At 33.8% G+C, this 25,348-nt stretch overlaps 1 protein-coding gene across 1 annotated transcript; it reads right to left on the bottom strand.

Annotated features, from left to right (window-relative positions):
- Positions 1 to 12,702: 12,702 nt before the first annotated feature.
- LOC110461661 (suppressor of tumorigenicity 14 protein homolog) lies at positions 12,703 to 25,127 on the bottom strand. Its single transcript, XM_021515225.1, has 5 exons — positions 24,849 to 25,127; positions 21,616 to 21,784; positions 18,500 to 18,744; positions 13,913 to 14,029; positions 12,703 to 13,719 (listed from the first exon to the last, which is right to left on the bottom strand). The coding sequence occupies exons 1-5, from the start codon at positions 24,937 to 24,939 to the stop codon at positions 13,256 to 13,258; spliced, it is 1,086 nt and encodes a 361-aa protein (XP_021370900.1). The 5' UTR covers positions 24,940 to 25,127; the 3' UTR covers positions 12,703 to 13,255.
- Positions 25,128 to 25,348: the final 221 nt, after the last annotated feature.

A 25,348-nucleotide genomic window follows, 5' to 3' on the forward strand; every position in this document is an offset into this window, starting at 1 on the left:
TCGAGAGAGAGAGAGAGAGAGAGAGAGAGAGAGAGAGAGAGAGAGAGAGAGAGAGAGAGAGATCTAATTATTATATAATCATAAAGTCTATTAGACAAAGAAATAATCTATAAGACTGGTAGCTGTATATATACATACTGTCATAACGTTATTGATTGTCTGCTGTATAGAAAAAGTCTATTTTTGATTTATTTAATTGTTAACAGTTCTATGTATGACAATTTCATTGATTATGTATACAAGTATAGATGTATGTTATTGTACGTCATTGCCCGCGATACACACGTCAGCCGTTTTATGTCCCGAAGATACGACTTTATTCCAGAATAGATAACTTTGTAGATACTTACGTAATTCACACTTTCGTTTAAAATCAGTCTAGAAATTAATTCAGCGGTGTGCTGAGACGTATGTATTGACCTTATGGGTGAAGTTAAAATTATATCGGCACGTTAGTATTACATGAGTGCGTTAATGTTTGTCTATAACCGTTCATAAATTCGTTTCTAACTTTTAAATAATTCTAAACTTCATGCTATACTTTAGGTTTGACTCCTATTTTGAACATTAAAAACAGTGTTTTAATTTATCCCAGCATTATCGAGTGTACTTAATGTTACTCAAACATATTTCAATAATTGTGTAAATATATTTATATATATGCAGTATGTGGGTTTTTTTCTCGTCGAGAATTATCATGCGTACTTCGGTCACAAACTGGGCATTACACAACTGTTCAATGTAATGCACTATCTAGCTGAATCCTGTATATTTTATGATATTGATTATACACGTATAACACCTATGATAAAGATATGTACTGTATCTATGTGTTCGTCCGTCTGACGATTCGTCCTGGTTACGTACACGTCTACCAACAGGTGTTGGACAATAAAACCAAAGCGATATATGTAATGTTGTGTTTTTTCGTATCAATGATTACAAAAATTAGCAAAGTAATTTTACATAGCGATTCGCCCATACACATTTCCAAGGAGTTTCCATATTTTGTAAGCACAGTTTTTATTCAATTGTATCTAAAAGTAATTCTAAATCTTGTCATATTGTAATATATATAAAAGAGATGAAGTAGAAGGTAATATCAAAAGTAAAGTTAGAAGAAAGAAATAAGATATTTGCATATTATAAGTAAAGAAAATAAAAAGTAAAAGATACAAGAAGACAGATACTTTTTGTAGGAGGAGGCGGAGAAGCAAGAAAACTTAACCTATATGAATTGTTAGGATGGTTCGTTAACGGACGACAGTATTAGTCTGGTGAGGTAGGACAAGGCTGGGAAACATTGTGGATCTTGTGTGCTAGCTTTTACTGATTGGAGCCACTTCATACAAACATTATACAATGAAGTTGTTTTTTTAGCCCACCATCATCTGATGGTTGGCTATTCAAATCACCCTGCGTCCGTGGTCCGTCGTCAGCCGTCCGTCGTCCGTCCTTAACAATTCTTGTTATCGGTATTTCTCAAGAAGTACCAGAGGGATCTTTCTCAAATTTTATATGTAGATTCCCTTGGTCCTTAGCTGTGCAGGGCAACTTTTGAGTTTGATCGGATAAACAACATGGCCGACAGGCAGCCATCTTGGATTTTGATAGTGAAAGTTTGTTATCGCTATTTCTCGGGAAGTACCAGAGGGATCTTTCCCAAATTTTATATGTAGGTTTCCTTTAGTCCCTAGCTGTGCAGTGCAACTTTTGAGTTTGATCGGATAAACAACATGGCCGACAGGCAGCCATCTTGGATTTTGATAGTGAAAGTTTGTTATCGCTATTTCTCGGGAAGTACCAGAGGCATCTTTCTCAAATGTCTTTATATGTAGGTTTCCCTTGTTCCCTTGTTGTTGCAGCAGTGCCTAAATGGACGATCACCTGCTCGCCAATGGCGGTTAAAGTCTTGCTCGAGCGACCAAAAGTTGTCAAAAGTGAGGTAGTCACTGGCCCAACAAAAATAGTTTGGGGGACTGCAGTACATTTTTCATTTTCATTACTTCGATTTGAATCGAACTGTCCGTCATTTAGAATTTCTATATAAATATACTGCCAGGGTGTCTTCTTTGAGGTGCGAGTTTTGTGTAGAGACCTGAATGGAGTGGATCATGTCAGGTTTTAACTAGGGTTGAAGAATTAAAAATATAATGTTTTATTCTGTTTAACATATTACAAACATTGTCATGTTATATGTAATTTAAATGTGCTGAAGCATTGTGCTAAATGCTGTGGAAATATTTCTTCCCAAAATTATTTGGGCCACTAATATGTCATTTTGGCTAGTGCTTCAAATTTTTTACTCGACCAATTTTTTTGGGGCTAGGTAATGCAGGTTCCCCACTATCCTTTATTGTTCATGTTTACTTTAGAAAGATCAGTTAAACAAAATGGCCTACCGACAGCCATCTAATATTTTTGACATTGAAGGTTTGTTAGTACTACATGTATTTCTCAGGAATAACTTGAGGGATCGTCTCAAATTTGATATGTAGGTTCCCCTTAACCCCTCGTTGTGCATGTTATATTTTGAGACTGATCATAAAAACAAAATGACTAAAGGAAGAACTAAACAGATCATTCTCATATTGCAATGATTGATTCTATTTCTTTCACATTAAGTACTGTACTTGTAAATATGTTAAATGACAAACTCACTTTGAAGGTTGGCTTTCATACACATCAGTATTAAGTTTAGATCAAAAGTTACCTCAAGGTGCATTTACTGTTAGCATGACTCGATCAAACAGATTAGAGGAAAGAAGAGAAAAGATCGAATTTACAAAGAACTAATGTAGATGGTACAATGGTGGGCGCCAAGATCCCTCTGGGATCTCTTGTTATTTCAAAGATGGCTGCTATTTAAAAAAAAAACACCATTTTACCAATATATTGGTTTTGCTTCCACCCTAATAAGGTTCGATAATTTGATGTCTTAACTGTCTCGGACAGGGAATGAAAGAACATCAATCTGAAAATTACCTATTAAGGTTCTTTATTTTGTTGTCTTAATTTACAGTGTCTTGGACAAGGAATACAAACATACCATTCTGGATATCACGTGATGCACTAGCTTAATCACTGGAAATACAAAGTAGGGAACTATCTATGTTTGGTTTGTCGATGCTGCTGCCTCGTATGGTCATATCTTCCACATAAGACTCACCAGTCGTACTAAAGTCAAAATAAATAATAAATGAATTTCACGATTAAAGTGTTCTAAAACGTTTGTTAAATACAATGAAAGGGGAAACGTGCCTGTAAATGCCCTTATAATTATTTGAGCTTTTACATGATTTATGTAGTTTTGAGTACAATATATTACCATGATCTGTCCGGCAAGGGATGAAGATCACTAATAATAAGTTAAAGAACCACATACAATCTTTGGCTGTGCACCTCTGTAAACACAGCAAGGCAAAACCGAAGTGTAAACAAAACCATTGAACTCGAGGTGGATAAAAATACTAGAGCAAAACATGAACAAAGGACATCTTCAAATGGAGACCCTTTAAAGGGGTAATAAGACCAGGCGTTCCGGAAGGGCACCCGCTTTCTGCTTCATCGACGACATCGTCATGTCAATTTAGGGCAAATCCAAGCAATATCACGTCCTCATATCGATAACTCGGGTAGTGACAACAAATCCACAAGGCACTCTTATGAGCATAATTAAAACACATTTTTTTTTATCACATATTCCATAATTTAGTTGTATTTGAAATCACCAGTATCCTTCAGTAAACAGTTCTGGTTTTAGAACCAAACTTTTGGAAAAAAACATGTCAATTATTTTTCTTACTAGTCTTATTTTCTTGCATTTTTTACGTTACTGTCAAGTATGGAAATGTAAGTATTCTTCTCGACTTGCTCAATGAAATATTTCCGTTGGTCATGCAAGTAAAGATCATGTAAGCGGCTGATGTAGACGGGTCTGTAATGTTAATGGCTTCAGGTTCATGAGGGTGTTAGATAATTTATTGTCAATAATTTATCCTGCTTTAAATTGAAATACTTTTTTTTTTCGAGTTTTGATAAGCTCTATAACTCTCGCGTCGACTAAAACAGTTAGTTTCACTTGGAACACCTACTACCATCTCTAAGGAGATTGTGCTGCAGTAAAATGAATCAGGTAGTGACGACAGCGTTTGGTCTCGTAATATCTAGAATTCGAGGACCATTGGTCTGACATCTAGGAGGTATTGACGACTTGGTGACTACAATGACGGCAGCACTCTAATACTCTGCCGACAGATTGATACCAGGGTTCTTCACCTGTAAATAGTCGTGGATTGCTGATATCACCTACTGCTAACAAATCATACACATGTAGACGTGAAAATAGGTCTGGCTATTGTCACAGTTGATCAAGAGAGCTTTAAGCCTGTCAATAGCTCATGAGAGTGCATACTGGTACATAAGAAAAACATACAATATGAAATATTGACAACCGTTTCGCTTATTTACTTCGGGATGAATTATAGTTTTCTTATCGAAGCCTATGTAAATTAGTATTTGTTAAAGCATAGTCTTGTTATATGTGTTATCTCCCTTATGCTGCAAATATTGTGCTCACTCTTTATTTCTCTTTGTTTCATAGTTCACCCAGAAGAACATTAAACATGTTTGTATATGAATCATCAATGTCTGTAACTGATAAGTTGATAATGACCTGGAATTGTTGTAACTTTGTAACTGGAATTTGTTCCTGCACGGTTTACAGGAAATGTAAATTAAACGAACATTTAGCCAAAAGTTGTAAGAGATTACCACATCGTCAGGACCACCCTAATTCGAACCGATAGATTTATATAGAGACCATTGAAAAGGCACAGGCAGAATAAGACCAGGTTCTGCTTCATCGGCGACACCGTCATGTAAATCTAGGTCAAATACAATCGAAGTCGCATCCTCATTGCTAGAACGGAGTGTTAGTACATGTAGAGTTAGAGAGGGTCTCATTTCCCCCTAAACTGTAGTTCTACAACTGTTTCGGAACACTTGTTATTCCTCAATAGACGTATGGCCGTATGGTAGTAAAATGTTAACTTGTATTTGGCTTTCTGCATTGAATCATTCTTTTAAAAAGATGTTTCCCTAAATCTTATTTCTAGTTATTATTCATACTATATATTAAAACCCTATCAAATGTTTATATATACATATATTTATAGATACAAAAATCCATATAGACATACTCATTACGATTCATTACAGACAAATCTTGTTATGTTATACCGCCACCATACGCGCAGAAAAACTTGGCGTTTTAATTAAAGAGTTTGGCGATTAATTTGAAAGATATTTACAAAAGAAGTCGGTTAGAAAAACAGGAACTTTTCAATATGTTTGTGGCAAATGGAAAGAGGGGCAGTACATCGAACACCATAGTTAAACTCATAGAAATAACGTACTAAAATGGCAACGATGCCTCGTTAACACAAGAAGATAATTACATCGTATTACAGGGTATTGTTTATATGTTTCACATTCGCTAGATATTGTTTAAACTTTCCACATTCGCTAGATATTGCTTATATTTTCCACATAAGCTAGATATTGTTTATATTTTCCACATTAGCTAGATATTGTTTATATTTCCCACATTAGCTAGACATTGTTTATATTTTCCACATTCGCTAGACATTGTTTATATTTTCCACATTCGCTAGATATTGTTTATATTTTCCACATAAGCTAGATATTGTTTATATTTTCCACATTAGCTAGATATTGTTTATATTTCCCACATTAGCTAGACATTGTTTATATTTTCCACATTCGCTAGACATTGTTTATATTTTCCACATTCGCTAGATATTGTTTATATTTTCCACATAAGCTAGATATTGTTTATATTTTCCACATTAGCTAGATATTGTTTATATTTCCCACATTAGCTAGACATTGTTTATATTTTCCACATTCGCTAGACATTGTTTATATTTTCCACATTCGCTAGATATTGTTTATATTTTCCACATAAGCTAGATATTGTTTATATTTTCCACATTAGCTAGATATTGTTTATATTTCCCACATTAGCTAGACATTGTTTATATTTTCCACATTCGCTAGACATTGTTTATATTTTCCACATTCGCTAGATATTGTTTATATTTTCCACATAAGCTAGATATTGTTTATATTTTCCACATTAGCTAGATATTGTTTATATTTCCCACATTAGCTAGATATTGTTTATATTTTCCACATTCGCTAGATATTGTTTATATTTTCCACATTAGCTAGATATTGTTTATATTTCCCACATTAGCTAGATATTGTTTATATTTTCCACATTAGCTAGATATTGTTTATATTTCCCACATTAGCTAGATATTGTTTATATTTTCCACATTAGCTAGATATTGTTTATATTTCCCACATTAGCTAGATATTGTTTATATTTTCCACATTAGCTAGATATTGTTTATATTTCCCACATTAGCTAGATATTGTTTATATTTTCCACATTAGCTAGATATTGTTTATATTTCCCACATTAGCTAGATATTGTTTATATTTTCCACATTAGCTAGATATTGTTTATATTTCCCACATTAGCTAGATATTGTTTATATTTTCCACATTAGCTAGATATTGTTTATATTTCCCACATTAGCTAGATATTGTTTATATTTTCCACATTAGCTAGATATTGTTTATATTTCCCACATTAGCTAGATATTGTTTATATTTTCCACATTAGCTAGATATTGTTTATATTTCCCACATTCGCTAGATATTGTTTATATTTTCCACATTAGCTAGATATTGTTTATATTTCCCACATTCGCTAGATATTGTTTATATTTTCCACATTAGCTAGATATTGTTTATATTTCCCACATTAGCTAGATATTGTTTATATTTTCCACATTAGCTAGATATTGTTTATATTTCCCACATTCGCTAGATATTGTTTATATTTTCCACATTAGCTAGATATTGTTTATATTTCCCACATTCGCTAGATATTGTTTATATTTTCCACATTAGCTAGATATTGTTTATATTTCCCACATTCGCTAGATATTGTTTATATTTTCCACATTAGCTAGATATTGTTTATATTTCCCACATTCGCTAGATATTGTTTATATTTTCCACATTAGCTAGATATTGTTTATATTTCCCACATTCGCTAGATATTGTTTATATTTTCCACATTAGCTAGATATTGTTTATATTTCCCACATTCGCTAGATATTGTTTATATTTTCCACATTAGCTAGATATTGTTTATATTTCCCACATTCGCTAGATATTGTTTATATTTTCCACATTAGCTAGATATTGTTTATATTTCCCACATTCGCTAGATATTGTTTATATTTTCCACATTAGCTAGATATTGTTTATATTTCCCACATTCGCTAGATATTGTTTATATTTTCCACATTAGCTAGATATTGTTTATATTTCCCACATTCGCTAGATATTGTTTATATTTTCCACATTAGCTAGATATTGTTTATATTTCCCACATTCGCTAGATATTGTTTATATTTTCCACATTAGCTAGATATTGTTTATATTTCCCACATTCGCTAGATATTGTTTATATTTTCCACATTAGCTAGATATTGTTTATATTTCCCACATTCGCTAGATATTGTTTATATTTTCCACATTAGCTAGATATTGTTTATATTTCCCACATTCGCTAGATATTGTTTATATTTTCCACATTAGCTAGATATTGTTTATATTTCCCACATTCGCTAGATATTGTTTATATTTTCCACATTAGCTAGATATTGTTTATATTTCCCACATTCGCTAGATATTGTTTATATTTTCCACATTAGCTAGATATTGTTTATATTTCCCACATTCGCTAGATATTGTTTATATTTTCCACATTAGCTAGATATTGTTTATATTTCCCACATTCGCTAGATATTGTTTATATTTTCCACATTAGCTAGATATTGTTTATATTTCCCACATTCGCTAGATATTGTTTATATTTTCCACATTAGCTAGATATTGTTTATATTTCCCACATTCGCTAGATATTGTTTATATTTTCCACATTAGCTAGATATTGTTTATATTTCCCACATTCGCTAGATATTGTTTATATTTTCCACATTAGCTAGATATTGTTTATATTTCCCACATTCGCTAGATATTGTTTATATTTTCCACATTAGCTAGATATTGTTTATATTTCCCACATTCGCTAGATATTGTTTATATTTTCCACATTAGCTAGATATTGTTTATATTTCCCACATTCGCTAGATATTGTTTATATTTTCCACATTAGCTAGATATTGTTTATATTTCCCACATTCGCTAGATATTGTTTATATTTTCCACATTAGCTAGATATTGTTTATATTTCCCACATTCGCTAGATATTGTTTATATTTTCCACATTAGCTAGATATTGTTTATATTTCCCACATTCGCTAGATATTGTTTATATTTTCCACATTAGCTAGATATTGTTTATATTTCCCACATTCGCTAGATATTGTTTATATTTTCCACATTAGCTAGATATTGTTTATATTTCCCACATTCGCTAGATATTGTTTATATTTTCCACATTAGCTAGATATTGTTTATATTTCCCACATTCGCTAGATATTGTTTATATTTTCCACATTAGCTAGATATTGTTTATATTTCCCACATTCGCTAGATATTGTTTATATTTTCCACATTAGCTAGATATTGTTTATATTTCCCACATTCGCTAGATATTGTTTATATTTTCCACATTAGCTAGATATTGTTTATATTTCCCACATTCGCTAGATATTGTTTATATTTTCCACATTAGCTAGATATTGTTTATATTTCCCACATTCGCTAGATATTGTTTATATTTTCCACATTAGCTAGATATTGTTTATATTTCCCACATTCGCTAGATATTGTTTATATTTTCCACATTAGCTAGATATTGTTTATATTTCCCACATTCGCTAGATATTGTTTATATTTTCCACATTAGCTAGATATTGTTTATATTTCCCACATTCGCTAGATATTGTTTATATTTTCCACATTAGCTAGATATTGTTTATATTTCCCACATTCGCTAGATATTGTTTATATTTTCCACATTAGCTAGATATTGTTTATATTTCCCACATTCGCTAGATATTGTTTATATTTTCCACATTAGCTAGATATTGTTTATATTTCCCACATTCGCTAGATATTGTTTATATTTTCCACATTAGCTAGATATTGTTTATATTTCCCACATTCGCTAGATATTGTTTATATTTTCCACATTAGCTAGATATTGTTTATATTTCCCACATTCGCTAGATATTGTTTATATTTTCCACATTAGCTAGATATTGTTTATATTTCCCACATTCGCTAGATATTGTTTATATTTTCCACATTAGCTAGATATTGTTTATATTTCCCACATTCGCTAGATATTGTTTATATTTTCCACATTAGCTAGATATTGTTTATATTTCCCACATTCGCTAGATATTGTTTATATTTTCCACATTAGCTAGATATTGTTTATATTTCCCACATTCGCTAGATATTGTTTATATTTTCCACATTAGCTAGATATTGTTTATATTTCCCACATTCGCTAGATATTGTTTATATTTTCCACATTAGCTAGATATTGTTTATATTTCCCACATTCGCTAGATATTGTTTATATTTTCCACATTAGCTAGATATTGTTTATATTTCCCACATTCGCTAGATATTGTTTATATTTTCCACATTAGCTAGATATTGTTTATATTTCCCACATTCGCTAGATATTGTTTATATTTTCCACATTAGCTAGATATTGTTTATATTTCCCACATTCGCTAGATATTGTTTATATTTTCCACATTAGCTAGATATTGTTTATATTTCCCACATTCGCTAGATATTGTTTATATTTTCCACATTAGCTAGATATTGTTTATATTTCCCACATTCGCTAGATATTGTTTATATTTTCCACATTAGCTAGATATTGTTTATATTTCCCACATTCGCTAGATATTGTTTATATTTTCCACATTAGCTAGATATTGTTTATATTTCCCACATTCGCTAGATATTGTTTATATTTTCCACATTAGCTAGATATTGTTTATATTTCCCACATTCGCTAGATATTGTTTATATTTTCCACATTAGCTAGATATTGTTTATATTTCCCACATTCGCTAGATATTGTTTATATTTTCCACATTAGCTAGATATTGTTTATATTTCCCACATTCGCTAGATATTGTTTATATTTTCCACATTAGCTAGATATTGTTTATATTTCCCACATTCGCTAGATATTGTTTATATTTTCCACATTAGCTAGATATTGTTTATATTTCCCACATTCGCTAGATATTGTTTATATTTTCCACATTAGCTAGATATTGTTTATATTTCCCACATTCGCTAGATATTGTTTATATTTTCCACATTAGCTAGATATTGTTTATATTTCCCACATTCGCTAGATATTGTTTATATTTTCCACATTAGCTAGATATTGTTTATATTTCCCACATTCGCTAGATATTGTTTATATTTTCCACATTAGCTAGATATTGTTTATATTTCCCACATTCGCTAGATATTGTTTATATTTTCCACATTAGCTAGATATTGTTTATATTTCCCACATTCGCTAGATATTGTTTATATTTTCCACATTAGCTAGATATTGTTTATATTTCCCACATTCGCTAGATATTGTTTATATTTTCCACATTAGCTAGATATTGTTTATATTTCCCACATTCGCTAGATATTGTTTATATTTTCCACATTAGCTAGATATTGTTTATATTTCCCACATTCGCTAGATATTGTTTATATTTTCCACATTAGCTAGATATTGTTTATATTTCCCACATTCGCTAGATATTGTTTATATTTTCCACATTAGCTAGATATTGTTTATATTTCCCACATTCGCTAGATATTGTTTATATTTTCCACATTAGCTAGATATTGTTTATATTTCCCACATTCGCTAGATATTGTTTATATTTTCCACATTAGCTAGATATTGTTTATATTTCCCACATTCGCTAGATATTGTTTATATTTTCCACATTAGCTAGATATTGTTTATATTTCCCACATTCGCTAGATATTGTTTATATTTTCCACATTAGCTAGATATTGTTTATATTTCCCACATTCGCTAGATATTGTTTATATTTTCCACATTAGCTAGATATTGTTTATATTTCCCACATTCGCTAGATATTGTTTATATTTTCCACATTAGCTAGATATTGTTTATATTTCCCACATTCGCTAGATATTGTTTATATTTTCCACATTAGCTAGATATTGTTTATATTTCCCACATTCGCTAGATATTGTTTATATTTTCCACATTAGCTAGATATTGTTTATATTTCCCACATTCGCTAGATATTGTTTATATTTTCCACATTAGCTAGATATTGTTTATATTTCCCACATTCGCTAGATATTGTTTATATTTTCCACATTAGCTAGATATTGTTTATATTTCCCACATTCGCTAGATATTGTTTATATTTTCCACATTAGCTAGATATTGTTTATATTTCCCACATTCGCTAGATATTGTTTATATTTTCCACATTAGCTAGATATTGTTTATATTTCCCACATTCGCTAGATATTGTTTATATTTTCCACATTAGCTAGATATTGTTTATATTTCCCACATTCGCTAGATATTGTTTATATTTTCCACATTAGCTAGATATTGTTTATATTTCCCACATTCGCTAGATATTGTTTATATTTTCCACATTAGCTAGATATTGTTTATATTTCCCACATTCGCTAGATATTGTTTATATTTTCCACATTAGCTAGATATTGTTTATATTTCCCACATTCGCTAGATATTGTTTATATTTTCCACATTAGCTAGATATTGTTTATATTTCCCACATTCGCTAGATATTGTTTATATTTTCCACATTAGCTAGATATTGTTTATATTTCCCACATTCGCTAGATATTGTTTATATTTTCCACATTCGCTAGATATTGTTTATATTTTCCACATTCGCTAGATATTGTTTATATTTTCCACATTCGCTAGACATTGTTTATATTTTCCAGATTCGCTAGATATTGTTTATATTTTTCACATTCGCTAGGAATTGTTTATATTTGTTTTACATTCGTGGGACATTGTTTTTATTTACCACATTCTTAGGACATATGTTTGTCGATATAGACACATAGTGAGTATTGATATACATATGTTATCGGTGCATGGACTAAACAAACGAAATTGGATGACCTTACTATAAGATAATGGTCACCTGGTCTCCTTGTACCTTTCAATTGTTTCCCTGTTAGATGTTCCCTTTGTTCATATTCTGCCAATGTTTCATTGATTTCGAGTTTGTATTACGGTTTGCTGAAACTTCAAGATTCCTTGTTTTTTCATTGACACACAGTTTCCGTCCTTGTATAACGCCATATTGACGATGTGCTGTCGTGTACAAGGAGTGTATAGAGCAATAGTTAATTAGATCACGTCCATTACATACTCTTCTACATCAGCCACTTGCCTCGATCATTATTTACAATGTGACCAAAAGGAACGGCTTTCTACGAAACTACGATAAGTAAGCATGGCCATTTATATTTTCCCATCATGTACTTTCCATTTCGTGATATTAAAATAACCAGCTTCCCGAACCTACAGTGTTTAGATGATTCATGATTCTAGGGCTTGCTCAGAAATTCTTACTCTCCTTGATGGCGACATCTGACGGACAAATGTAGTGCTAGTTTATGTCGACAAGCATAACAAGGGCAGATTTGAACATGCATAATACAAATCAGAATCTTTATTTGGACAGAAGTTTTACAAAACTGTAAATTGTTGATTTCATTAGTCGATACCTGATATCGCTTGTTTAATATGTCAACACTGAAACGCGTACTTACAGAGGCGTTATAGAAAAACATATGTATTCAATCATTGTGTAAATCTAAGAAACAAAAGTTAGGACGAATACAAATGAGCAGTAGGATATACTAATAATTTATGAAACATACGAACGAACCTGCGTAGACATGAAGTTGAAAATGGCAATTTGTATCTAGTACAGTCAAAGTAGAGAGTAGAACATCCCGCGTCGTACCGGAAGTCTGTCATTGTGTAAAAAGTGTTTTCGACCAATAAGTTGGTAATTTAAAGCAATATTTATCGCAGGAACAGTCTATTCTGCATTTCTCTTTCTGTTATAGACCGACCATGTATCAAACAGGACGCCACACCAGCGCCCTACACGACCTCAGTAAGACCTCCTTCTTTGGCAGTGCCCATTCCAGACAAGGCAGTTTGTTTTCCACCATCTAGGCTCACAGCTGAGTTGGGATCATTGTCATCCGTTGTCCCTATCGGGTTTTCGGCGGCCATCTCATCGTCTCGGCCACAGTCGTTGCCTTCGGCCTCGTCCACTATGGCTATATCGTCCTCCAGTGTTGGTTTGTTGAGGTCATCTCCCCAGTCATCGCCTTCCTCCTGCGGACCTACCTTGGAGTTTGCCGGGGGATTTCCACACCGGCCCTTACAGCACGGCCACCAGCAGCAGCACTTCAAACAGCATACCTTACAGCACTTCTTACAGCAGGTGAATGCTCCCACTAACACCCATATCGCCACACAGCCAGTGATACATCCAATACCAACCCCGACCAGTCCTCCCATACCCAGGGCGATGAAAGCGCCGATGAATTCCTCCGTAACTGTTTGAAAAGAAGAAATTTGGTAAATGTTATTTAGCATGTATTCCCAATGAATGATTTACTTGGTGTATTGTTGAACTTTGTTCTTATTTTCTTAAGTGATACTACATGTACTTTTTACATGCTTCATGTAAGAACTCAACCGTTGTATCGAACTGTGTTTTTTTATTAGAAAATATAATTGATTGCTTACAGGTGCAGTCGTTCTCGTCCGTAAGATCAGCACACTGGTAGGTACCATCACACTTGAGTCGGCCGTCGATACAGATGTTTTCACTTGGACATAAATACTCGTCATCCTGACAGGGTGCTACAAGGACAAACCAAATTAAGATTCAAACGTGATACCACACCTGACACCCTGTCAGTTCCAATTTATTCAAACGTGGAAATATATACGGAGGCGTTATACGTTGGCATAGAAACTATTAATTAGAAAACCTATTAAGATCAAATGAAAGAAGTATATATTGATAATGTTTTTGTGTCACTGTAAACTGTGACGATCGTCACGTAATTGGTTGCAAACTGTGCTAATTACGTTTTTGACATTTCCTGTATTATTTATAGAAGCTGGATGACATCTGACTTAAGATATCCTGCTGGTCTGACAATACCCCCTACCCGCGGATATTAGCCTTATTCTTGGTTTCTGTTGACGTCCATTGTACAAAGCATCATGCGATAGGGCGGCGTTTCATTTTAATGTTTGTATAATGAATCGATGATATCACTAATTCGTTGCGTTGAAATCATTAATGATATTACCTATTGATTAGATCGTATTACCTAGTAATCATAGTGACAGCAAAAGTTCATCATGGTGTCATCACATAATCAAAGTAAATAGGTGATATCAGAAACTCAGAGTGATATTTCTATAACATTAGACGATGCCATTATCATAACTTGACAATACCACTATACTGATTTTATATACTCGTAAAGAATTGCTATATTACTTAATAACAGTGAAATAAATATAAAAAAACGGTGCGAAACAACATATTGCTTTCTGTGATTATTCTACAAAACTTCGCTAAACTTGGCATATGTATCGTTTTTCTGTTTACTATTCGTCGTTTAACCCTGATCACATAAAGATCTTCGTTAGTTAAGATTGTGTAAGTTATTTAGTGCTCCACATATACTTATAATCGAAATGTAAACAAGTGTTTTACAGTCAGGAACATTTAATGCTACTAACCTTATATATTATGTGATCTGGACACCCCTAATAATGGATTTAGTGAAATGGGGTAAGTATGTTATCTGATCAGACACTTTATATACCAATTCGGCATTTGACCTTATATGTTACAACGATAAGTGGGTATAATCCTTTGGTGGATTTGGGTAGGTCTAGACCATGTACGGTCAAATCCATTAGTCACAACTACACCGGCTTATGAATTATTCATGTATAGGTAATTTAGTTCAAATAACCGTAATTGATAATTGAACAAATAGCAGAAAAAAGACAATGTTTTTGCAATCGCCCTCACCAATAATGTTCGGCCTTTGGATATGGATGCTGACATCTTATTCAAAAAAAAAAAGATTAAATTGATTTAATCATGGAGGCTCAAGATCATACCTTGGAAGAATATATTCGAATATAAAGTCACAAAACAATTTTCAGCCTATTTTCTTTCGAAATTCAACGATTCGCCCCGACTCTGCTGAATATCACTTTGATACCATTGAAAAACACGTGCTGAGAGCGATAACTAATTTTGGGTTTCCTATAATACCATCCATTGATGTTGAAACTGTTATGGCGAGAAAGCTTAATATGTAGTAAGGCACCTTATGTACATCTTTCTATAGCCTTCGACTCGGGAATTCTGAAATGCAACGACTCACTGTGACATTTCGATATACGTCATTTTCACATATAAATGTTTTTTTTATGACAAAATCTGTCATGGGACTATTTCAGACGCCATCTCCGTTTCAGCTGTGACTCATGAAGACATTACGACATATGAGATCCCATAAAACGTATTGTAAAAATTTTCAAATAGCTGTTTTTTATCCTTAAGCCATTTCCACGTTACATGAAATAATTTGGTACGAGGTCATAAACTAATGGGAGAGGCGGATAGGTAAAACAAATTTGATTGAGGATCAAAGCAGGATCACGGTCAAAATTCGAACAAAACAAAGAGAGACAAAATAAAGCGAAAACAGGAAATAAGCCAAATATAGACACCAGGAGACAGCTAGCGAAACAACCAATCCGAAACAAATTAGACAAAAACAACAACCAATCAGTACACTCGGCGACGATATCAAGCAACCAATCAGTACACTAGGCGACACTATCAAGCAACCAAATCAATACACTCGGCGACGATATCAAGCAACCAATCAGTTCACTAGGCGACACTATCAAGCAACTAAATCAATACACTCGGCGACACTATCAAGCAACTAAATCAATACACTAGGCGACAATATCAAGCAACTAGTCAGTACACAAGGCAACAATATCAAGCAACCAAATCAATACACTCGGCGACGATATCAAGCAACCAATCAGTGCACTAGGCGACACTATCAAGCAACAAATCAATACACTCGGCGACGAAATCAAGCAACCAATCAGTTCACTAGGCGACACTATCAAGCAACCAATCAATACACTCGGCGACGATATCAAGCAACTAATCAGTACCCTAGGCAAAACATCATCAACCACAAGAACACAAGGAAACCACTCAGAAAACAAGAATATAACGATCTTGGTAACCAAACTTCGCACGATTAGATGACAATATTAGCGATTAATAAATATCTTTTAATACTGATTAGCTAAGTACTTATAGTTGACGAATCCTAGATACACTGTATATACATATTGAGGAAATATTCGGTATCCATGTTCTTCCAAAGTGATAGATAATTGTATTTTATACATAGGTACTTCTATTTGGCCCCTACTTGAATTATTTTGCGAAGTACCAGGTGAGAATAAATTGTCAAAGTGCCAGGTAAGACATTCAGATCTAGATAATTGCATTGTATCAAAAACCTAGTTAATTATCGTTTGAGAAATATTAATAAAGGCTACGGAGGTTTCAGAATCATACAGCGACTGGTTTGTACTGTTATAAGTAGATGTAAGGACCTCGCGTTCTGGCTTGGAATCCATCAAAAAAGAATTGTTTTATGACACATGCTTGAATAAGCAGTTGTCCGAGACATTGATTGCCGAAAACGCTGGTGCATACTTTGATGAGGGTCTTCTCGGATTGGATTGTAACACACTCTAATCGTGGCAGAAGCCTTGTATGTGTAATGGAGAACCAGAATCAATCAACGATATTTCCCCATATCTTTACAATAATTCAATGACGACCGAAATATGTCTATCTTGTATAATCAGATTTGGTGTTCTGGCGTCGGTACACTTTTGATCTAATGGCATTGGTGCCACGGACAAGAGACTCCAGTACATCGTCAGGTCATGATGGGTGTAATACGATGATTGATCGGTACGTATTGTATAGACATTGTGGTTGTAATTTGGTTATTGTTACCTACCTATTGTATGATTACTGGTTATGAGTTGGTCGTGTTTGAGTAGTACGCATTGCATGGTCAGTTTGGTTATGATCTGGTCACTCTTTTGACGGTTTTCATTGTATGGTCAATTTAGTTGTGATATGGTCATTGCATGGTCAGTCTGGTTGTGATATGTTCACTGCATGGTCAGTCTGTATGTGATATGCTCACTGTATGTTCAGTCTGGTTGTGATATGGTCACTGTTAACTGGTACTTATTGTATGGTTAGTTTTGGTATGATTTATTCACTAGTCGGTACCTATTGTATGGTCAGTTGGTTGTGATATGGTCAATGTATGGTCGGTCTGGTTGTGATATGGTCACTGTCAACTATATTGTATGAGCAGTTTGGGTATGATATGGTCATTCATTTGTCATTATTTATTGAATGATAATTTAGGTTGTGATAACATCATGGTTTTGTCAGCACTAAAAAGTCGGAGCCGATAGACCTTTACTCTGTAGATGTTTTTTGATAAAAATTTAGAAACATGATATTTCCGTCGACTCCCTAATATAAAACAATACCTACAGCCCGTCATCATACTGGAGAATGTTTTATGATCATTTTATACATTATTGTCCCAGATATAAGTGTTTAAAAGGGAAAGCTCTTCACTAGAAACCGATATTTTATAGGTCAATCTGAATAAACAGATTCCCTAACGACTGTATAAACATTATTAACGTCATGACTGCGCTGGAAGCGTCACTTGTGCTTGTTTTGGAATAACGTACGTGGCTGCTGTAACGGAGGGATCTGCTTTTGTACTTTAAAAATAAAGATGTTCTTTTGTGAATAATTTCGGATTTTTATTGATAAAATGTTATATTAATATACCTCAGCGAATATGCGCAAGAATGGAAAAGCACAATGTCAATAAGAAAAGATAAACTATACCACAGCGTCAACACACATTGACAAAATATACCTCAACATTCAACAAAAAAGAAAAAATCAGAACTTAAATTGACCATAAAAACAGCAACGTGAACCGATGAGATACCAAAACAAAATGGAAAATTTACTTACCCCCCTAAATAAATGAAAAAAGTAAGAGGTAAGAAACCAAGAAATCATTGTCTTTACCAAATTAACATTTGTCATAATGCCTTTTGAATCCAGGAGAGGATATATATTGATGAACATATTGCAGCCAAAATCTGTGAAAGTTCTTTACACCAGTAGATTTGTAGAATTGTGCTTACGTGCTTCATATCGGGTAGCTCTCAATCTCCAGCCGTTGTCGGCGGCCGACCCGTCGGTATGGAACTGTAAGGTGAGGTAACGCTGGGTGGGATAACCGGTGATATTCACCTGGCCACCACAGTATTGGCCGATCAGGGTGGACGCGTTACTGATGTCAGTCATGTCCGCGTCATAAATAGCCAGGTAATCTGCTGCACACGATGCGGAGGGCTGGAGATTAAAGTGGTGCCATTCCACCTTAAACCTACAATATAAACCAACGGTGAAAAGTCAACTTTGAGGATATAAAAGTTAAATATTAACTAAAAGAATATAGTAAGGAAGCATTTATCTAAATCCAATATGATGATGCAGAATACAACAACAAACAAAAAACAAAAGAAGATATTTGCACATTATGACAATTTTGTCGGTTAAACTAAGGTCAAATGAATTCAAGTGAAGACCTATGTAGAAATACAGCCTATAGGAAAGGTGCCAATTAAACTATTTATTTCAATACAAATTAACAAGTTTTTACTACAGCTGATAATCAATTTATTTCTAAAAGAATAGTTATTTTGTGTAAACTTATATAGACGGATTAAATTATTAAATTCCAGTTGCAAGGTTACGGCCAACCACGGAGACTGTTAGTCCACCAGCAATTTACCACTTTGTTATGTGGAATCGGCACTAAAATACGAGGTAAAAGGTTATAATTACTGCTGATGCAGAAAGCATATACTACGGAAAGGAGCGCGTCTTAAAGTAAAATAGGAAGAAATGATACTTCAGAGTCAAGGTTTTAAAAATCCCTGATTTTAATGGTATTTTTAAAATAAAAACGAAGGGCCATTATATGAAAACAAGGAGTTTTTACTGTGACGCAGAATCTGTGATATTTTACCAAACATACGTATGTGTCAGATGTAGCAAGGCAACACTATTTTGTATGCATGTAGAACGAACTTAATTGATTTCATACTACCAGAAACACATTTACTGTTAAATATCATGTATTTTGTTTCTCAAACTTTGTGGCACAAAATACATCAACTTGGCACAATGAGTTCATACATTTCTCCATTATAACATTTAGAACCCATGCCCTGAACTCCCCAGAATTGTTAATAAAACAGTAAAAACGAATCATTCTTCACCTGCCAGGCGTTAGCAAAGGGAATGTAACATTTACGACCAGAAACAACCATCTAATAATATCATCAAAATCTTAAAAAAGAAAACAAATGACGTGACTTTGTATTACCAACAAAATTATTTTCATTTTACTGAATCTCCTATGCTATATAGAAAAAAGAGGAAATATTGTGATCATGCATGTGACACAATGTAATGTCCAAACTAGGTCACAGTGTTGTTATTGACCTCATTTATTCACACTGTGTGATCGGCACACATCTACGTACAAATAATGTATGAAGAGTTGCGGTAAGATAGAATCCACGCTGGATTCTGAAAGATAGAAACTTTCATGAACACTTTTCTTCGTAAGACAAGCAATTAAGATTATCACTTAGTTAGGGCATCCTTTATGTTAACATATCTGTTAAATCATTCGAATGATAGATGTTCCTCTGATGATACGATTTTATCATATTTCAAAGACATGTTTATCGTCACATCACCTTTACCTTCCCCGAGATAATTACCTGTACGCCGTACCAGATATATATAGGTGGCATGATAACATTATACATCATATTTGCTCTGGCCAAACTGGAATTGTTGGCGGGGACCTATAGACACACCTTAATTGTGTTCCTTAATAAGATGCTGCAAAGACTACCGATAAGGTGTTGCCTTACACACCATTACTGCACTTATCAAATAACCTGTAATCGAAGTTGAAATAATAAGTCAAACATCGTGCCCTCTTGTTACTGTACATGCTGTCGTGACATTACTTGAACAACTATCTACCTTCAGGTAATTGTACATGGGGTTGTGGTATGACATTATGACAACGATAAAGGACTTGCTTAATTGTGCACGAACGACACAGCAAGACACAAGTATTGTCTCTCCTGCATTGTTGTTTTTATCAAGGGAGAGCTGTAAGGTCACAGTAATATAACATAGAGCGATCAGATTGTTGCACCCCTGCATAATTCTTGGTCAACATACTAGGGCTTCATTTCGTTCGAGAAGGATCTTCGATTCAGCAAATTATCATATTTGAATCCCTAATCAGGATTCGTAGTCCATTGGATAGTTTCTCTAAAACGGTGTTGTGAATCTTAACGGGTCAGACATCACGGAGATCCCCCAGAAAAGCCTCTATCTACGGGATGATGTATGAAGGCACCGGAACCTTTCCTGTACGTTTTGAAGTCTGATAGAACTACATCGGAAGGAAAAGAAAAGAGTGACTAGCGGTATATGTGTAAGGGTTAGTTAAAATCCGTCTGGATAAACAATACTGTAAATGGAGTTGATTAAGGAAAATAAGCATGGCAGCGTCCTATGACGAATATGTTATTATGTTACCGTATTTTTTAAGAAATATGTACTTACATTATTAAAAATTAAGGTAACTAATAAAGAGACGTATAACTAGCGTATATGAATGAACGTTTTTTCTGAAAGTGGCTTCCTCGGAAGCACGGTTATCACTATTGTAGCAGTCTTTTGTAGAGTTTAATAATATAAGTCTACTTTTCGATAATATTTACTTCAGCTGTTGCGCCGACTATGACTACATGTGATACATGGAGATGTCACAATCGCGACGATACCGTAATTATTGAGAGAACGTGTTTCGCATAGCTTCTTATATTAGAAAATCTTTGTATTCAAACAGAAGGCAATTATCAAATTACTTTAAAACAGTCACAACAATAACAATCATGTTGTAGGCTCTCTTTTCGATAGTACACTGTGGCTCAAACCCAGGAAACAATTTTTCGAACAATAGCTGTAAAGACTTCAACTATTACATGCTCACGAGTTTTTGGGACAATGTAAACTCATTGTCTATGTTCGAATTTATTTGTTTTCCCCTACGACCAGTTAACGCAATGCATATGTACAACTATCAGGATCTTTAGTTTCTCTGTTACTGATGATGGGGCGTCACACGACCGATATGTATCTAAAAGGAATAATATCTTACTTAGCTGAATTCATTGACCCAGCGTCCAGCGTCAACACGCAGTCAACGTTGTCGTCATAATCCCACAGGTACAAAGGGTTGATGTGGCTGTTTACGTACGCGCATGCGTCCTCCACACGTTTGTTACAGATCCCACCAAAAGCATTGCTTACACCAGGGTCCATGTAGTCTGTAAAACACGTCATCGAGTCAGAATACGCCACCTTTGTTTGTGCTGCTATATAATAGTTTCAGTGAATAATGAAAAACAGGGTGAAAAACAAAAAATCCGAAACAAATATCTGAATGTTACTTGACTATTTCAACACACAAGACATAACGTGAATCAACAAAGCTTTATGAGTGTTCATTATTCCTGAAATAGACAAATCAGTACACAAAAGGCTGTATAATAACAACCACTAGAAATTTGAAGAAATATATAAAATATTTTGGTTATAGATACAAAAAGTCAAACAAAGTAATCGTTCACCTGTATTGCATACACAAGTTCCAATTTCACTTACGCTCTTTTGCTTACGTTTAGAAACTTTGCGATGACCGTAACCAATGTTTGTTTCCTACAGAAAACGACACCAGGAGAAGATTTGTCGCTGTGTGTGGTCGAGAATTGGCATAGACTTTTGCCAAATATGTATCTAGGTTAAAAGGAGACAATTGCTTACAGTTACGTCTGATCTTGAAGCAAAACGACTACTGTCAGGGAATAAATTTTGCCATTGCGAAGTCGCCCGGGAGATTATTAAACATGCTGCGGATGAAAAGTTTCTGATCTGTGAAATAATGCACATTACGTAGTACGTGCGAGTATGATGACAGCAGGGAATATCTATAGCCGGCTTAGGGGTGTCACAGCCTCCACGTAGTTGTCTGAACCTGCTGACCACCGTGCTCCCAGTCGCTTTAGATTAATGGCTCATAAACGTTATATGTGCAAAATGATAAATAATTTTGAAAGCTGTCTTAAATTTAACACCATGGCATATTGTAGAGTATTAGGTTTTCAAATGATGTTTTACACACTCTCTGTACCTGTACTTTTTAGTTTTAAAAGATGGGATTCCAAAAACCACCCACCCTCCGATTTATTTAAAAGTAATTTTAATGAAAAAATAGACCTTTATAATCTACACTTACTTGACAATAATGACGTTTTATGTGAATATGACATAGTATAATATACATGTAATGCTAGGTAGAGGTAATTTAGTATTAATTAATGTTATATATGATATGGAAAAGGCCCTACCGGTCATAGGCCATAATGCAACAGTGTTGGAAGTATTCACATACAAAAGTTAATGTTCTTCATTAACGTAAATAATAATATAATAATGTGTAAGTAAGCAATCCTATCGATATGTGTGTGTGGTTTACTAGTTGGCTTGTCTCTATCCATTAACCTGCCTGGTTTGGGTGACCCTAACTGGAAACGATGTTTCTGCCGTAAAATAATTGTTCTGCATAAAATGTGTTATATGAATTACATTTACATATACAAGTTGACTATGCCTTTTGTTGTCAGCTATGTCTAAGGTATATGGTATTTCAAAAATGCAGGTGTTCAATAATTTAGTACCAGCCTTATTATACATATTAAATATAAAATGTAGACATTTGCAAGGATGCCCTTTTGACCGTTATTCATTTGAATAATACATTTGCAGGCACAATAAGGAATGACACCAGGTTTTACTCATATGTGTAATTATTTAATATGTTTACATGTTGTTCAACAAAAACCAATATAGTTATAATTTTAGTCCCTATTAAACAACTATTGATAACACATTTGGATATTGACTTGCGAAATAAAGAGACATTGGCTTATTGAGGATTAATACATTGTTATGCTGAACTTGTTGATTTGACAGCTTGATTTGTCTCATGCTCTTTGAGAACAATTTTGCAATCAAATATTGTTTAAGTATAATCATTGACAAGTATTATTCAAATGCTGGAAAAACACAACAAATATTAAGATTTGATACAAAATAAAGAAAAAACATATTGTTCAGGCTGTTTCTGCATTATAGAATTATAATGTTTTCTAAATACACCTTATAATGATCAAACAATTATGTAACTATGCTGTGCATTACCCTTTAAGGATTTTTTGTGAACTGGAGACACTTTTCTCAAATCCAATAGTAGCTCGAACACTATTTTCCCGGATTTCAATTCTTTTATTTTTTTTAAATTTTATTGAAGCTAACTTTTAAGGAAATCAAAATGGTGGACAAAACTTATATCATACCAAGTTTTTATATATTTGGCGAAAGCCTGGTTTTGAAAATGTTAAAAATCCACTATTTTTCCCTTGAATTATCGGTATACCAATATTCCAATACAACTTTGATAAAAAATATGAATAATGCTTCAGGAAGGTGACAAAATAAGAATTTATGAAAAATGTGGTACAAAAACATATTGACGCATGTTTTGACATATGGTCAGTTCACTGAGCATGTGGACCCTTTGGGCCTTTTTAATCTAAAAGATGAAAATTTAAGTGTATATTTTGTATTGCCATTTATAGTACTACAAACATGCAAAGTTTGAAAGTGTGAGTGGTTTCTATGGGAAATTTAACATTAGCTGGAACCCCACCTTTCAACATTGTTAAAAAAATATCTTACGGATTATATGTGATTAAGCTGATAAGACTTTTGTCACATTTTGATTATTGGTCTGGTATTATCATAACCTTCACATCTAACGTACGAGTTGTCATAAACACATACAGACAGAACTGTAATATCTACCTCACACCCAATCTCCGGAATACTGCTGATATACCAGTAATATGATCCTGTTACCAATAACAACAGAAGAAAACTTTTCATAACCCAAAGATTTATTATTTTGTTTATCTCATTTTCATTAAATTGTCCGGATGTCTGTTGGTGTTCCGGCACATCTTGTTATTGTGTCTGAATTCGGTAGAGTCCCGAGTGTTCATCTATCTGGGGCATAATGATCAAGTCTGAACGTTCTAGGTTTGGGAATCTTGTATACATCAACTGTGAATGATTTTCGGTAAAATTTGAAAACTATCATTCGGTGATTTGTTTCAGAGGGTCATCGTATAAATATCTATCGTGCAAAGAACTTAAGAAACCGACGGGAATAGGAATGAAAGATGCGTAAAACCCTGTTTTTAGAGGTGAAACGTAAGGCTTAGTAACAGGCGTTCACGGAGCAGCATTGAAGAGTTGCGTCTTTATACTTACAGTCTGCTATGAGATAGAAGGCCAGAGTGGTTCCAACAGAGAAGGCAAGGACCCAGAACTGCAGGCATCGGACCTCTGTTTTGTATTCCATCCTGTTGTCTACTGATGAGCCGTAAAACAAGAGGGCTATAGCTCACTTTTACAGGTGTCCTTACAGTTCCTGTAGTGAAACGATCCTTTTTTTCCTGACGGTCTAAGAAACAATTCTACTGTGATAGCCCTACCACGTCACTTACGGTCATCTTTGACCACCAGATGTGGTATATTGACCAGTGTATGGCTATATTAGGGCACATGTATAGATATTGAACTTAAATACCATGTCAATGCTCGACTACAATAGCGTCCTTGTTTAACTCCATTCCCGAGTGATAGTGTATTGTTATAATAACATTCTATAACAATAATATTTCAGAATTAAAAGAATTATAATGTGATAAATATATGTAATCCGATTACGTTAAAGAAGCCCGATTAGTGCCCTAAATACCTTTAACACG

This window comes from Mizuhopecten yessoensis, unplaced genomic scaffold (genome assembly GCF_002113885.1).
Source record: "Mizuhopecten yessoensis strain PY_sf001 unplaced genomic scaffold, ASM211388v2 scaffold10647, whole genome shotgun sequence".
Taxonomy (NCBI): Eukaryota; Metazoa; Mollusca; class Bivalvia; order Pectinida; family Pectinidae; genus Mizuhopecten; species Mizuhopecten yessoensis.

Excerpts from the sequence above, each read along its gene's own strand:
- LOC110461661 (XM_021515225.1), bottom strand. The coding sequence starts at position 24,939 with ATGGAATACAAAACAGAGGTCCGATGCCTGCAGTTCTGGGTCCTTGCC. Across the intron at positions 14,030-18,499 it reads AGCTACCCGATATGAAGCAC|CACCCTGTCAGGATGACGAG; the intron begins GTAAGCACAATT and ends TTGTCCTTGTAG. Across the intron at positions 13,720-13,912 it reads GGACGAGAACGACTGCACCT|TTACGGAGGAATTCATCGGC; the intron begins GTAAGCAATCAA and ends CTTTTCAAACAG.